General features: G+C 32.0%; 1 protein-coding gene across 1 annotated transcript in view; it reads right to left on the bottom strand.

Annotated features, from left to right (window-relative positions):
• The window catches only part of LOC145277487 (dynein axonemal heavy chain 5-like), a 690,378-nt gene that overhangs the window by 182,821 nt on the left and 494,171 nt on the right, over positions 1 to 13,386 (bottom strand). The window contains exons 43-44 of the mRNA XM_080128869.1: positions 6,887 to 7,009; positions 168 to 237 (exon numbers count right to left, since the gene is read on the bottom strand). Of these exons, the coding sequence (XP_079984995.1) occupies positions 168 to 237; positions 6,887 to 7,009 (193 nt within the window). The remainder of the gene's footprint in view (positions 1 to 167; positions 238 to 6,886; positions 7,010 to 13,386) is intronic.

The following is a 13,386-nucleotide window of genomic DNA, read 5'->3' as shown; positions in this document are numbered from 1 at the left end:
GCTTAACGTTACTTAACTTCGGTGATCTAACGAGAACCTGTGTATGAACATCATTATGCAAAATAAGGCTGCATTGGCAATTAAATGACAAAATAGATGCACAGTCGATTTCAGAGGTTGTTAAAATGTCCATTACACTACTCACCCACTAACAAGAGTTCACTTACGGGTTCGTATATTTTGGGAATGTCAAAATCGGCATCGTCCGGTTCATCTCCCGTGGCTTCCGGTGGATCTCTATGGAAAAAGGAATACTTGGATTTTATTGCTTTATTTTATTAGTATTGCATAAATATATATGTTTAATATTCTAATATTATTAGTATTATTATCATATAATTCTATTGGCGTATATATATTATTTCATGCATATACACATATAATATCATGGGGTGATATAAATTCAGAATGCATAGATTTTCAATAGTTACTTTAAAAGTGCTCAAAACACGAGTAGAGCTTAGTAATAGTATAAAATATATAGAAATTGAGCTACCCAGAAGCATTCATTCTTATTTCTCTTAATCAAATTATTATTGGGGACGGAGGAGAAATATGGATGCCTCTGTATGATTTAATATATATATATATATATATATATATATATATATATATATATATATATATGTATATGTATATACATGGAATTTTTCAGCCTTTGAACTATGAAAAATAAACTTTTAACTCCAAGTCCTTCGTTGGAATTCCTTTGTTGATAAGTAATTTAATCACTTTCAATCTATACTCTAGTGTTAATATTATTATAGGCATCATTATCTGTTTACAATGAAAAACTGTTTTGGGGTTTAAAAAAAAAATAACGTGTTTTATACGAAAGCACCCCAGCAATGTTGACCAAACACCACTCCGAACATTCCGAATATTAGATCTAGTCTTTTCTCTTTTGCTAACACACGCACGCACGCACACGCACGCACACACAGGCACACGCACACACACACGCACATATATGTATGTATATATATATATATATATATATATATATATATATATATATATATATAGCAAAACGTTTATTTTTATCACTCCTATATTACTATTAAAGCAATACCGTTATAACGTAATTATTGGAAATAAAAACAAGAGTCAACTATCTGAATTAACATAACTCTTTTTATGACTGTTCATAATTAATAACTGGAGATATTCATTTATGATTTTATTGTTTATCTCTTAAGCAAGTGCTATGTTAATCGTGCAGATACACTGCGAGGTCTTAGTGACTTCAATGCAAATGTGGGGTAGGATTGGTAGACTTGGAATGTTCTGGGTAAGCCCAGTGCAGGGATCTCTCACAGTAACGGCTTGCTACTTTTGCGGGTGTCTACCGAGCCTAATCTTATGGTATGAAACACCATCTTCTGTAACAGTGCATACGAGCGCGTGGCACAATATTATCAGCAGCGAAAGATGTCTGCCTTGCGAAGAGATGAGCAGCAGCAGTAGCCGAAAAATGTGTGTATGCAAATTAGGAAGTGTGCACGAGAGAAAAAAAAAGAGAAAAATGCACTACGTGGTCGAGAGAAGAAAGTATGTATTGGAGAAAATAGACGTGTAAAACCGAGGATGATAGAAGGTCGGCTGTGCCTGGTATGCGGTTGGAGAGAAAGAGAAAATATCAGGCTAGATGGACATGTGGCAGCAAGAAACTTTTAAAATAACGTTTAATAAAAACTTTTATTAAAGACGAAAAAATTTGTATTTATTTCCTTTGTTTGTAACTGCAATATATGTCTTCTAATTGCTTATGTACTGATAGGGAAGATAGATATTAGAAATGTTCACAAAGTATGCCTCATGCAAGCTTAGTTCAAATTTTATAATAGGTTATTTGTGTTGTTAGAGTATAATTTGCGATAAAACCATCTTTGTAGCTCGTGTACTGGGATTTTCCCAACGAAAAAATAGTTGGTTTAATGAGAGAGATGTAAAAATTCATGTGTTGTATGATGCAAAGAGAAAATTTCTTTCTTCTTTGCTGAGTTACACTAACTAAGCTAGAAATAGTAATGATTTTCAAAAGCTAAGAGCAAAAGTGCAGCGTCATCTAAGAGTCATTCACAATTTTTATGTCACTTTGATGTAGGAATTAATTTCCGTCTTAGAAAGGCAAGTGAATCATTTGATAGGTTGGAATATTGACTGTGGAAAAACAGAGAAATTTCTCTTAAAATAAACTTCAATGTTTCTAGTTCTTATATTCTGTCGATTTTGTTACATGCATGTTAAATTTTGTTACATTTTGTTACATGCATGTTAAATTTTGTTACATTCTGTTACATGCATGTTAAATTTTGTTACATGCATGTTAAATTTCGATGGTTTGTAAAACGTTTTACTCAGCAATGTATTTGCAGAACACTAGATGGCAAATTGCAAATGCATTTTGGTATGGGAAGATGTTATAGTTACGCGGAGATGCTGCAGTCATATAGAGATGCTGCAATCATGTGGAGAGGTTGCAGCAAAATGTTTTTTTTACAAAAGAATCACCACTTATCAAGGCCCGGAGACCACTTGAGAATAAGGGTTAATGAGTGTACAGGGTTAAAGGGAACATGTCGTAGATTACTGAAGGGGATGGCTCATCAAGAATTAGTTCACGTTGGACTTGAAGACAACCATATTGTAGTCAGTTGGAAAGCAGAAAAACGGAACAGAGTTCCACAGGCGCGCAGTTCTAAGAAAGAAGCTTCTGTTTATAAAATCTACGTTTAGGTTTAGGCACAGATAAAGAGTAGGGGAAATGGTTTCTGCTAGACGAGTGTTTTTCGTGAAAGTCAGGACAGGGGAACAGGGGAACCATAGATTGGATAGACGGACACTTGTCATGAAAATAACGATAAAGCAGAGACAGGTTTGCAACGTCTCTTCTGTAGGAAAGAGGTTGCAGGGAAGAGAAAAAGGCATCCCCACTAGGCTACGAAATCTATTTTGAACTCTGTCAAGGCAGGATAAGCTACTTCTAGCAGCTCCTGTCCAGATGTGGTAACAGTACTCCATCTTTGGATGTACCTGGCTCTTATACAGGTAGAGAATTGCATCAGCAGTGAAATATCTACTGAAGAGTTACAACGATTCCACTATTTTTCCAGTAGCTTTGGTATCGGATTTGATGTACGTGTTCCATCTCAGATCAGGAGTAAAGTAAAGGAGTAAAGGTCAGACTTAGAACCTTGTCAAAACATGAAGCTTTCCAAAGATGAGAGCCATTCATTTCAATTGATGCCAGACGAGTATCAGAGCGTTGATGATGGAAAGATAGAAGCTTGGTTTTAGATGCATTAAAATTAACAAGCCCCCTCTTTCCCCATTGCATCATGTGATGAAGATCTGAGGAGAGCGAATCAGAGAAAACTTGGTCGTTTAAGGCTCTTGATGTGTTGCCATAGATAGTAGTGTCGTTAGCATAAATGTCTGAATGATCTTAGGATGGGATTTGGAAGATCATTAATGTAGATCAGGAAGAGAGTTGGGCCCAGGATGGACCCTTGAGGGGCTCTAGCATTAATACTGCGAGCTTCTGATTTCTGCCCATCAACCACTACTCTTACGAGCCTATCAGAGAGAAATGATTTAATGATTGAGAAGGCATTTCCAGTTATACCGTAGCTGGAAATATTGTGAAGTAGACATTTATGCCATACCGTATCAAAGGCCTTTGATATTTCTAGGGCAATTGCCTAGAAAGGAAGCCTCGGTCAGTAGATTCGCTAATCCTATGAGATATAACTGTTAGCACATTTGCTGAAGATTTAGCAGAACGGAAACCATATTGCATGTAACTGAGGAAGTTATTTTTATGAGGTTGTTGACTATTTAACAATAGCAACTTACTCATGAGGTACAGGATACTGATTCGTCTGTATTGAGAGGTAGATGACTGATTAACTGAATTCTTAAATACGCGACATATTGATAAGGTTATCCAGGGTTACAAAGGTTGGTAGTTTTACAAGTATTTTAATCATAGGTGATCCGGCGAACTACCAACCTTTGTAACCCCTTTACGTAAATACCCCCAAGAAACCCAACAAGCAGTAAAATTCCACCCTTACACAGTAGAGATCCCTAGATGTAAGAAAGCTTTCTGCTCGAATAGTTTCTTACCTAGGACTGCTGGACTTTGGAATTCCCTTTCGGGTTCCTGCTTACCCGACTGTACTGACATGCAGAAGTTCAAGTGTAATGTAAACAGACATCTTGCTGCTCAACTCCCTACATAGTATCTCTGCAAATTATACCCCAGATAATAGGCACCTGCATCAAAGTTACTCTGTGTCTTGTTTGGGTCGAAAATGCAATAAAAAATCACGAATGCAGAATATTTACACATAACTCACTGCAGTAAAGTTATTGCAAGACCCTATTTATTTCAAGTCATATATTAAATCCCATAAGCAAACAAATTCCGTAAAACAAAGAAAATTTACAAGAAGAGGTCCATTCGCAAATACCTCGGTAAGATTTTAAATTATTTTAAAATAACACACACATTTATACATGGGTATAAATATTAGATATAGATTTTATTTATTTATGCAAATATTTTCTAGCTTTACATTTTTAATTCTGGACCGAATTATAAATAGCCTTACCTGTTAGGGACACACACTTTCAATACGACTGTAGGAAACAGAACCTTAATTCCCTATTTATTTAAGCATGTAAAGATCAACCTGGTATCATGAATATATAGTTAAGCGTTATTTTTACTTATTAAGAACTGCTTTAAAACTTCGCCGTTCATTCATTTGGTGCCCAAATTTCAAACAATTTTTACAGTTCATAGATCACCTTCTCAACTATATTTCGAAATAAAAATGATCAGTTTTCGTTCATTAAAAAAAAAGTTATAATAAAATGCTGGTGTTCAAAAGTCTTCAGATAAAGTAAGAAACGTGAGAGACGATTTTTTCTGATTGGATATTGGTTACCATAGCAACCATTTCGTCTTCGACACCTTCATAAATCATAGCGGAAATGTCGCTCGCACGCAATATTATTTGGGTATATAGAGAGAGTTAACAAAAGTTATACTCTTTGCCGTACTAGAGCTAATAATCTTTCGCTTACGACGTCGCTCGTTAATTCTGTTTCTCTCTTTTTTGCCACTCCTTTCTGTTTTTTTTACTTAATTACGTCTTTTATTTGATTTTTTTATTTAGTAAATTTAAGAAGTTGGTAATAATGTTTTTATGGATTGTTGACAATGCGTATGATATTGAACACACAAAAATATTATTTCAAAGCAAAGCCTGGAAAAAATCATGGATTACATACAAAATACTAGTATGAAAAGAATTTATATATAATGTTGAATTCAATTTTTTAACAGATTCTTAATGCTGCAAGTTTTTAAGTTATAAATTCATATTTTTTACAAGAATATCTTGTCTTTTTCTTTTCCAGTTTTAACAACAATTAGTCCTTTTACTTTTCTAAGTTTAATTTTAACCATATTACTTTTACTGAAATTAAATACCTTATATTACAAAAATACATATATACACATATATATAGAGATAGATAGATAGAGAGAGAGAGAGAGAGAGAAAGGAAGAAGGAGAGAGGGAATAAGAGAGAGGAGGAGGAGGAGAGACAGAAAAATATCTGCGTATATATGTTATATATATATTCATATATATACTTACACACATATACATATATATTAATATATACACACGTATAAATATATAGGGTGGAACGATAAAATTGTCACCCTAGATAACCATGATTACATGTCCATTTGATGAAAACCATTTTTTTTTGCAGGCCATCTACTAGTTGCTCAGTTGTGTACAAATCTTAAGAGAGACAAGAGTCTTCTAGCATGTCTGAAAATGGCAATGTTCAACGAGACGCTGTACAACTGATGAGCTCTACCGAGCCAAGTTATGATAACAGAATCATTACCAGCAACCTCAAAATGCAAATCCTGGTGGTTCAACGTTTGAGGGTACAGTTCAACGAAGTTTCAACTACGGTTATAGTCTTTGGTGTGGTTTCAAGTGAGGGCCACATCATGCCACCTCACATCTTTGAAGTCGGATTGAAAGTCAACACTAAAGTGTATTTGGATGTTCTGAAGTGTGTGGTGATCCCCTGCTGCAATCAGGTAGCCGCTGGCAGACCTGAGTGTGGCAACAGAACTCGAGGCCGGCTCACATGTCCAAAGAGACCCAGGCTTCAGAAGAAGTGCTACGACTTTGTACCCTTCTCTCACTGGCCACCTCCTCCCCGACCGGACCCCTCTAGACTACTTCGTTTGGTCATACATAGACAACATGACATTTCACAACATCAAAGACAAGTTGATCATCGTCATCCGCCGAATATTCGCCGAACTCTCGCCGGCGCTTGTGGAAAAGGCATGCTCCCAGTCCCGGACCCGTATCGAGGTGGCGATTGAGACTGAAGGCGGCTACATTAAATAGATATCAGTTCTACTAAATAATCAAGTTACCTGAATTAATTATTTCAATAAAAGTTTTAAAATAAATTTGTAGTGTCGTTTTCTTTAAGGCGACTAATTTATCGTTCCACAATATATATATATATATATATATATATATATATATATATATATACAGACACAGACTTATATATATATGTATATATATATATATATATGTATATATGTATGTGTGTGTGTGTGTGTGTGTGTGTGTGTATATACACATAATTGGATGAAAAAATGGTACGGTCAAGAGGGATACCCTGTATATCCCAACTCGCCATTGATTATTATATTATACAACAACAAAAATGTTTTTCTTTTTTCCCCTTAGTCCTTCTTTTTCCATATTCAAAACGAACGGTGTTCTCTTTAAATCCGATAATAGCCGATTCCATTTCCAGATACCTGAGGAAGTCCATGAAATATAATTCGGGAATTGGTAATGTGACTTTGATGCCCTCCAGCTCTTCAGAGACGATTCGGTGCATAGTTTTATTAAACCAGTGAATATCGGCAGTTTCCACGAATCTGTATAGGTTATTATGAAAAAGCAAATCACACAAAGTGCAGTGAAGCGTGAACACACAATGCAATTACTACATATATTGTTTTCCAACGTATAAGACGCATATAGTGTTTTCCAACGCATAAGACGTTTAATACACCGATATAACGACGAAGGATTTCACAACTGAAATTAACATGTACATCCCTGCAGCTCCAAATGAGACATACTACATGAGTATTATATTTTGGAAAACACTTATATATATATATATATATATATATATATATATATATATATAGACAAACATTATCAAAAAGCATCGAACGTTTTTGTTTGATTAGTATTTTTTTCAATATTCTTTATCTTTCATATAATGTATTGAGTATTCCTGTCGAATTGATTGTATATAGAGTTCGTAGGTGTTTTTTGTTTCATCTACTTTTTGTGAATATTTTTGATTCACTTAATCGACATTATTTTAGCTTATTCATGTTAGCTGGGTTCGAACTGTACAGCCTTTTGATTAGTTTCTTATTTTTTAGTAATAAGATGTGAAATTTGGGACGAAATCACGTGACTGTTTAAAATTTGCAATATATTAAAATGTTTTTTACACAGATAGTTTTAGTCTTATTGGATTAATCTCACAAACTATTCATTGCCATTCAATAATGTTTGCCTGAATACAAATATGCTGCCTAAATATTCACACACAATATATATATATATATATATATATATATATATATATATATATATATATATATCGATACCTGTACGTCCGTTCTGGTACATTGCAAATCATTGTAATGAACTATAGAACATGACAATTGCTTTCATTTCGTTTTCTATGTTCTTTCCGTTAATGTTTTTTCTATTTTGGTTCTTGGTTGTCAAAGTAGGACGCGCAGGCATCAGTGTGTAATGAGGAAACGCAAGTAAGAAAAAAGTGGTAAACGCAACAAAAAGAAAAAGGGAGAAATAAAAGTAGAGAATTTCTATTTAAATAAATCAACATTTTATTTCTTTTGTTAGGATTTCAGAATCGATACGGATGTATCAACTGCTGTACTATCCGTGTGATGCTGGCGGATACATTAAAACAGGCTGAGATAAAGCAAAACTTAATTTATAAATAAATAGGTATTAACAGAATTATATACATATAAATCAAGCTAATGTTATCCCTATATATATATATATATATATATATATATATATATATATATATATATATATATATATATATATATAAGCAACAAAATTTAATCGATAGATATCGAGAGGATATTTATAGATACCTATTTGATATACAATATATTTCGGCGTATAAGGCAGCCGTCAGATAAGACGAGGTACAAAATTGAAGCAAATTTTAATAAATTTATTATGTATCGGTTGTATAAGACGATTACTAAATCATGAAACCATGTTTGTTTAGCCCAGGCTACAGATTGCAAAACCCTGTATCTTATGAGATATTGGGTTTTAAAGATGATTTTTTAACTTTAAAGGTCGTCTTATACGCTGAAATATACTTTATATCAATATAATAATTTTTATTCATAGGGACAAAACCGTGTAAATCCAAGCACTGAAAATTTGCATTGATTCATTGCAAGTTAATTATTAATTAGATAGAACTGAACACTAATTACGTTTCTAAACTTAATCTTATTAATCCATTTCTGTGAAAATTTCAATATCTATTAAACTCATCTTATATCACAACACAGATGATAATACTTTTATGCTCTCTATCTGAGTGCTCTGTTTTAGGCGGGGGGGGCACATAAAACAATCTTGTGCGAATCAGGAGAACTGGAAACTCGAAATTTGCAGAAAATAGTATAAGATAAAAAAATTGTATTATACATTACTTTTTCTATAAAATAAAATGTTATGAAATATTTATAGATTTCTCTTTGTATTTTTAGAAAAATAAAATAATTTTTTATCTGACACTGTTTGCTGCGGACTTCTAGTCGCCTGTTCTTCTTATTTACCTAATCTTATGTTGAAATTTGCCATAGTGGCAAACAAGTAAATAGGGTTACAAAACGGATGTTGGTTTACGCAAAAGAAAAAGGTACTTTGCAATTAGTGCAAATAATAAGAAAAAGTATACAATTTCAGAAAAAAGATAATGACGTCATCTTTAAGTGTTTAAATATATATATGTTTTATTTTTTTTATTACCGTTTTACCTGTTTGGTTACATATGTTTCGGATGTTGGACTATGTTTACGATCCAACAGGATCGTCAGACCTTACAGAAATGGTTGAACAACCATTTCTGTAAGGTCTGACGAGGCGGTTGGATCATAAACATGGTCCAACGTCGGAAACATATGTAACCAAACAGATAAAGCGGTAATAAAAAATAAAACACATATTTGCTCTGCAATAGTATTGAGCACTCTCTTCAGGTTTTTACTAATTACCAGTTTTACAATATATATATATATATATATATATATATATATATATATATATATATATATAAGAATAAAAGAAAATACCTGTCTGTCTGCATAACTGCCTGTTAAGTATTGGGCTAGTAAACCCTCTGGTTAGTTGAGTATAACAAGACATGAAAGTTCATTCGGGATCATCTTGCTAAACTGGAGCATATGATAACTAGACAGCGTAAATTAATAGAAACGGATACGTCCTCATGGCCCAACGAGAGAGAAAGAGAGAGAGAGAGAGAGAGAGAGAGAGAGAGAGAGAGAGAGAGAGAGAGAGAGAGAGAGAGAGAGAGAAGCCATGGATGGATAACTCTAACCCTAACTTGTGATTTTTCGTGTATTTTTTGCTATAGTAACAAATAATTGATTCCTCTTCATTCATAGCAAAAAGATTAAAGGACACATATCTATCAACCTGACACTTCACAAACTACTTCCTCCAAACTTCTCACTGCAGACCACACTAGATCATCTGTTTACTATTCCTTCCGAAGTCTTGGATACATAAAAAACTTGACACTTCTAAAGTATGGTAGTTCTGATCTTATCCCTTTTATAGTCTTAAAGAAATGCTTTGCTAAGCTGGCCTTTTTACTTTTCCAAACTCTTTGCTATATATGTTGTCTTTTTCGTGTTCATGTTTGAACTTTTGAATTTGCTTTTTTTATTTATTTTTTTAGAAAATGAGCTGTTCATAAATTAAGGGTTAGAAGTTTTCAAAATTTTCATTCACGAATTTCAAATTAAAACAAAGACTTTCAGATGTAGACAAGTATTCTTCGAAAGTAAGGATTGAACTCAGCACCAACACTAACGAGTTTACAGTAGGAAATTTTCAAAAGATTTATTGGCTAGTATTGGAGGAGAGATTGGCAACTATTTTTCTAGATTGCTGTATTTAAATTTGGTCATCACCAGTGTTTTGCAAAAAGAAGATCGACAAAAAATCGAACCTTCGGTTCACAACTCATCACAAACAATCTAATAATTGAGCCAATGGAACTGATTGAGATTTAATGAATAAATATTATCATACTATTAGTTTTATTTGATTTTAACAATTTTATGTTTCTCTGGATCTAAATTTAAATCAAGATTTTGTCATATTCAGAGTAGTTTTATTGTTTTAACTTGATTTTAGCTGAAAAATATTGTGTAGTGTATATAATTTTGCATGTGGTATATATATACATATATATATAAATATATATATCCACACACACACACACACACACACACACACACACACACACACACACACACACACATATATATAATTTTGGGGCCCCGATGAGACGGGTTAACGTTGAAATGTAAGTCAATTCTGCGTAGGCTTCTTATAATGTTTTCACAATGCTATACACATACTATACTATAGACCTGTCAACACGACGGTTCTAGGTTCAATCCTTGGCTTGGGAGAGATGCTAGTCTAGCGGCACTGATGAGTTGTGATACAACGAAACAGGACTGTATGTCTATGACTACAAATATATATATTAAATTAAATGGAGGTAAATGTTGAACAAAGGAAAGGCAGACAGACACTGTTCATCTTTTATGTATACATATATGTTGTAAAACAAATGTAATGTATATCGTTCAATTAGAATGAGTTTATGTTCTCTTTCGTTACATTAATTTTTAAACAATTTATATCCAAAATAGTAAACAGAAAAGAATACTACTACTACTACTACTACTACTACTACTACTACTACTAATAATAATAATAATAATAATAATAATTATAATAATAATAATAATAAAAACCAATAACAACAATTAGAAAAATAAGGAATATTTTAAAAAGGAACATATACGAAGAAAGTAAAACTAAAAAGTATATTAAACAAGAATGCACAACAATTCCGATGGTGATAGGCGGGAAAAGTGCAATAAAAAGGCGGGAAATCAAGGCATAGGTAAAACAATGTGAGGATTGGACGCGTGATCACGTGACAGGACTTGCAGCTGGCAAAGGTACGGATGCGCGTGGAAGAAATTGCGTGGACACTTGATACCTTAAAAAATCAACGAAATATTGTGTGGCAGCTGCAATCATTTGGGAATATGTCTGGCCGAACTCCTCAAAGACAACACGCACCATTGTATTCTGGAACCAAGTGCAATCTTCGACAGATGCAAATCTGTACACCATGAAAATAAGATTATTATACGTACATATTATAATAGATACTTCATACAAACCTCTCTTAGTGCACTTCTATTCTTTTATAGAAAGTCAAAATGAAAAAATATAAGCTTGGCTTCGATAAAAAAGACCGTGGGTTTCATTAGTAGTTGGGATTATCATATAAATATTAATACTTATATTTATACTTCTTTTAGTTTGCAAATTATTCATTTTATAAAATGGAGTAAACTATATATATATATATATATATATATATATATATATATATATATATATATATATATATATATACTGTGTAAGCAAAAACAAGACTTCAAAACAAGGTGTTGGTGGCAACAAAAAGTGTATTTACGTTACAAAAGTCGGAAGAAATGCTGGTTTTGAAAATTTTCAAACGACATAATGCTTGAAATTGTCGAACTGGACATGAAAACAATTGTAACATAAATTGAAATACACTTTTTGTTGCCACCAACACCTTGTTTTGAAGTCTTGTTTTTGCTTAGACAGTATATTAATGCTCAATTATAAAATTTGATAATTTTGTAGCTTACTCTTTAAGCCAACCATTTTTGGCTTAAAACTCATTGGCATTTCACGAACTCAGTATAATTACATATATATATATATATACATATATATATACATATATATATATATATATATATATATATATATAATAAAAAGTGAATTTAATTTATAAAATAAATAACTTTGCTAACTTAACGCAAATATAAATATTAGTATTAAAATTTATACCACAATCGCAACTACCGATGAAAACATACTTTTTATCGGAGTTAAGCTTATTTTTTAATTTGGACTTTTCAACTTGGCTTATTTCCTCTAATAAATCTCCAACTGCAATTTTTGGGATGCTATTTTCACATTGGATTTTATATTCCAGTAATCTGGATCTCAATTCTATTTGGACTATATCATATATTTGGACCATCCAACCTTTTCACTTGCATTGGATTATACCACTTTTTCAAACTTTTTACATCGAACCGGGACTTCATTCGTAATATCCTTTTGCCATGTTGATTTTCTACATTTTCACACAAATACGATTTCTTTGAATAATTTTTAGTTTTTTGAATTTATGTGCTAATTAGCAAATTTTATAAACTACCTATGAATATCATTTTGCTAACTATGTCTCCTATGATGATATTAACCATTCATTGAAACTCCATGGAATAAGGAAACATGTTTATTATTCTTTATTTTATTCCTTGTCCAAAAATAAATATGCTGTAAATTTTAATTTACAGAATTAAAATCCAATATATATATATATATATATATATATATATATATATATATATATATATATATATATATATATATAAACTAAACCCTCACCAATTAATAATGGCACAACATTCGGTGTCATTCAAAAGTGATATAAAATTATGTACCCATAATGATCTTATATATATATATATATATATATATATATATATATATATATATATATATATATATATATAAAGATCATTATGGGTACATAATTTTATACCATTTTGAATAACACCGAACGTAGTGCAATAATTAATTACTGAGGGTTTAGTTTTTTTCTACAGTTTAAACATAAACCATTAAAAACTGTCAAAAAGGAGACCAAAATAATGCTTAACTTCAGTAATTTAACGGTATATACGTATTTATTTACTTATTTATTGTATTTTATTTATTTAATTTAATTTAACAGCTGGAATAGTAGAGCAAAGGCTATATATATATATATATATATATATATATA

Source organism: Euprymna scolopes, chromosome 6 (assembly GCF_053919585.1).
Source record: "Euprymna scolopes isolate OS-2025 chromosome 6, ASM5391958v1, whole genome shotgun sequence".
NCBI lineage: Eukaryota > Metazoa > Mollusca > Cephalopoda > Sepiida > Sepiolidae > Euprymna > Euprymna scolopes.
This window is presented reverse-complemented; position numbering and strand designations above follow the sequence as displayed.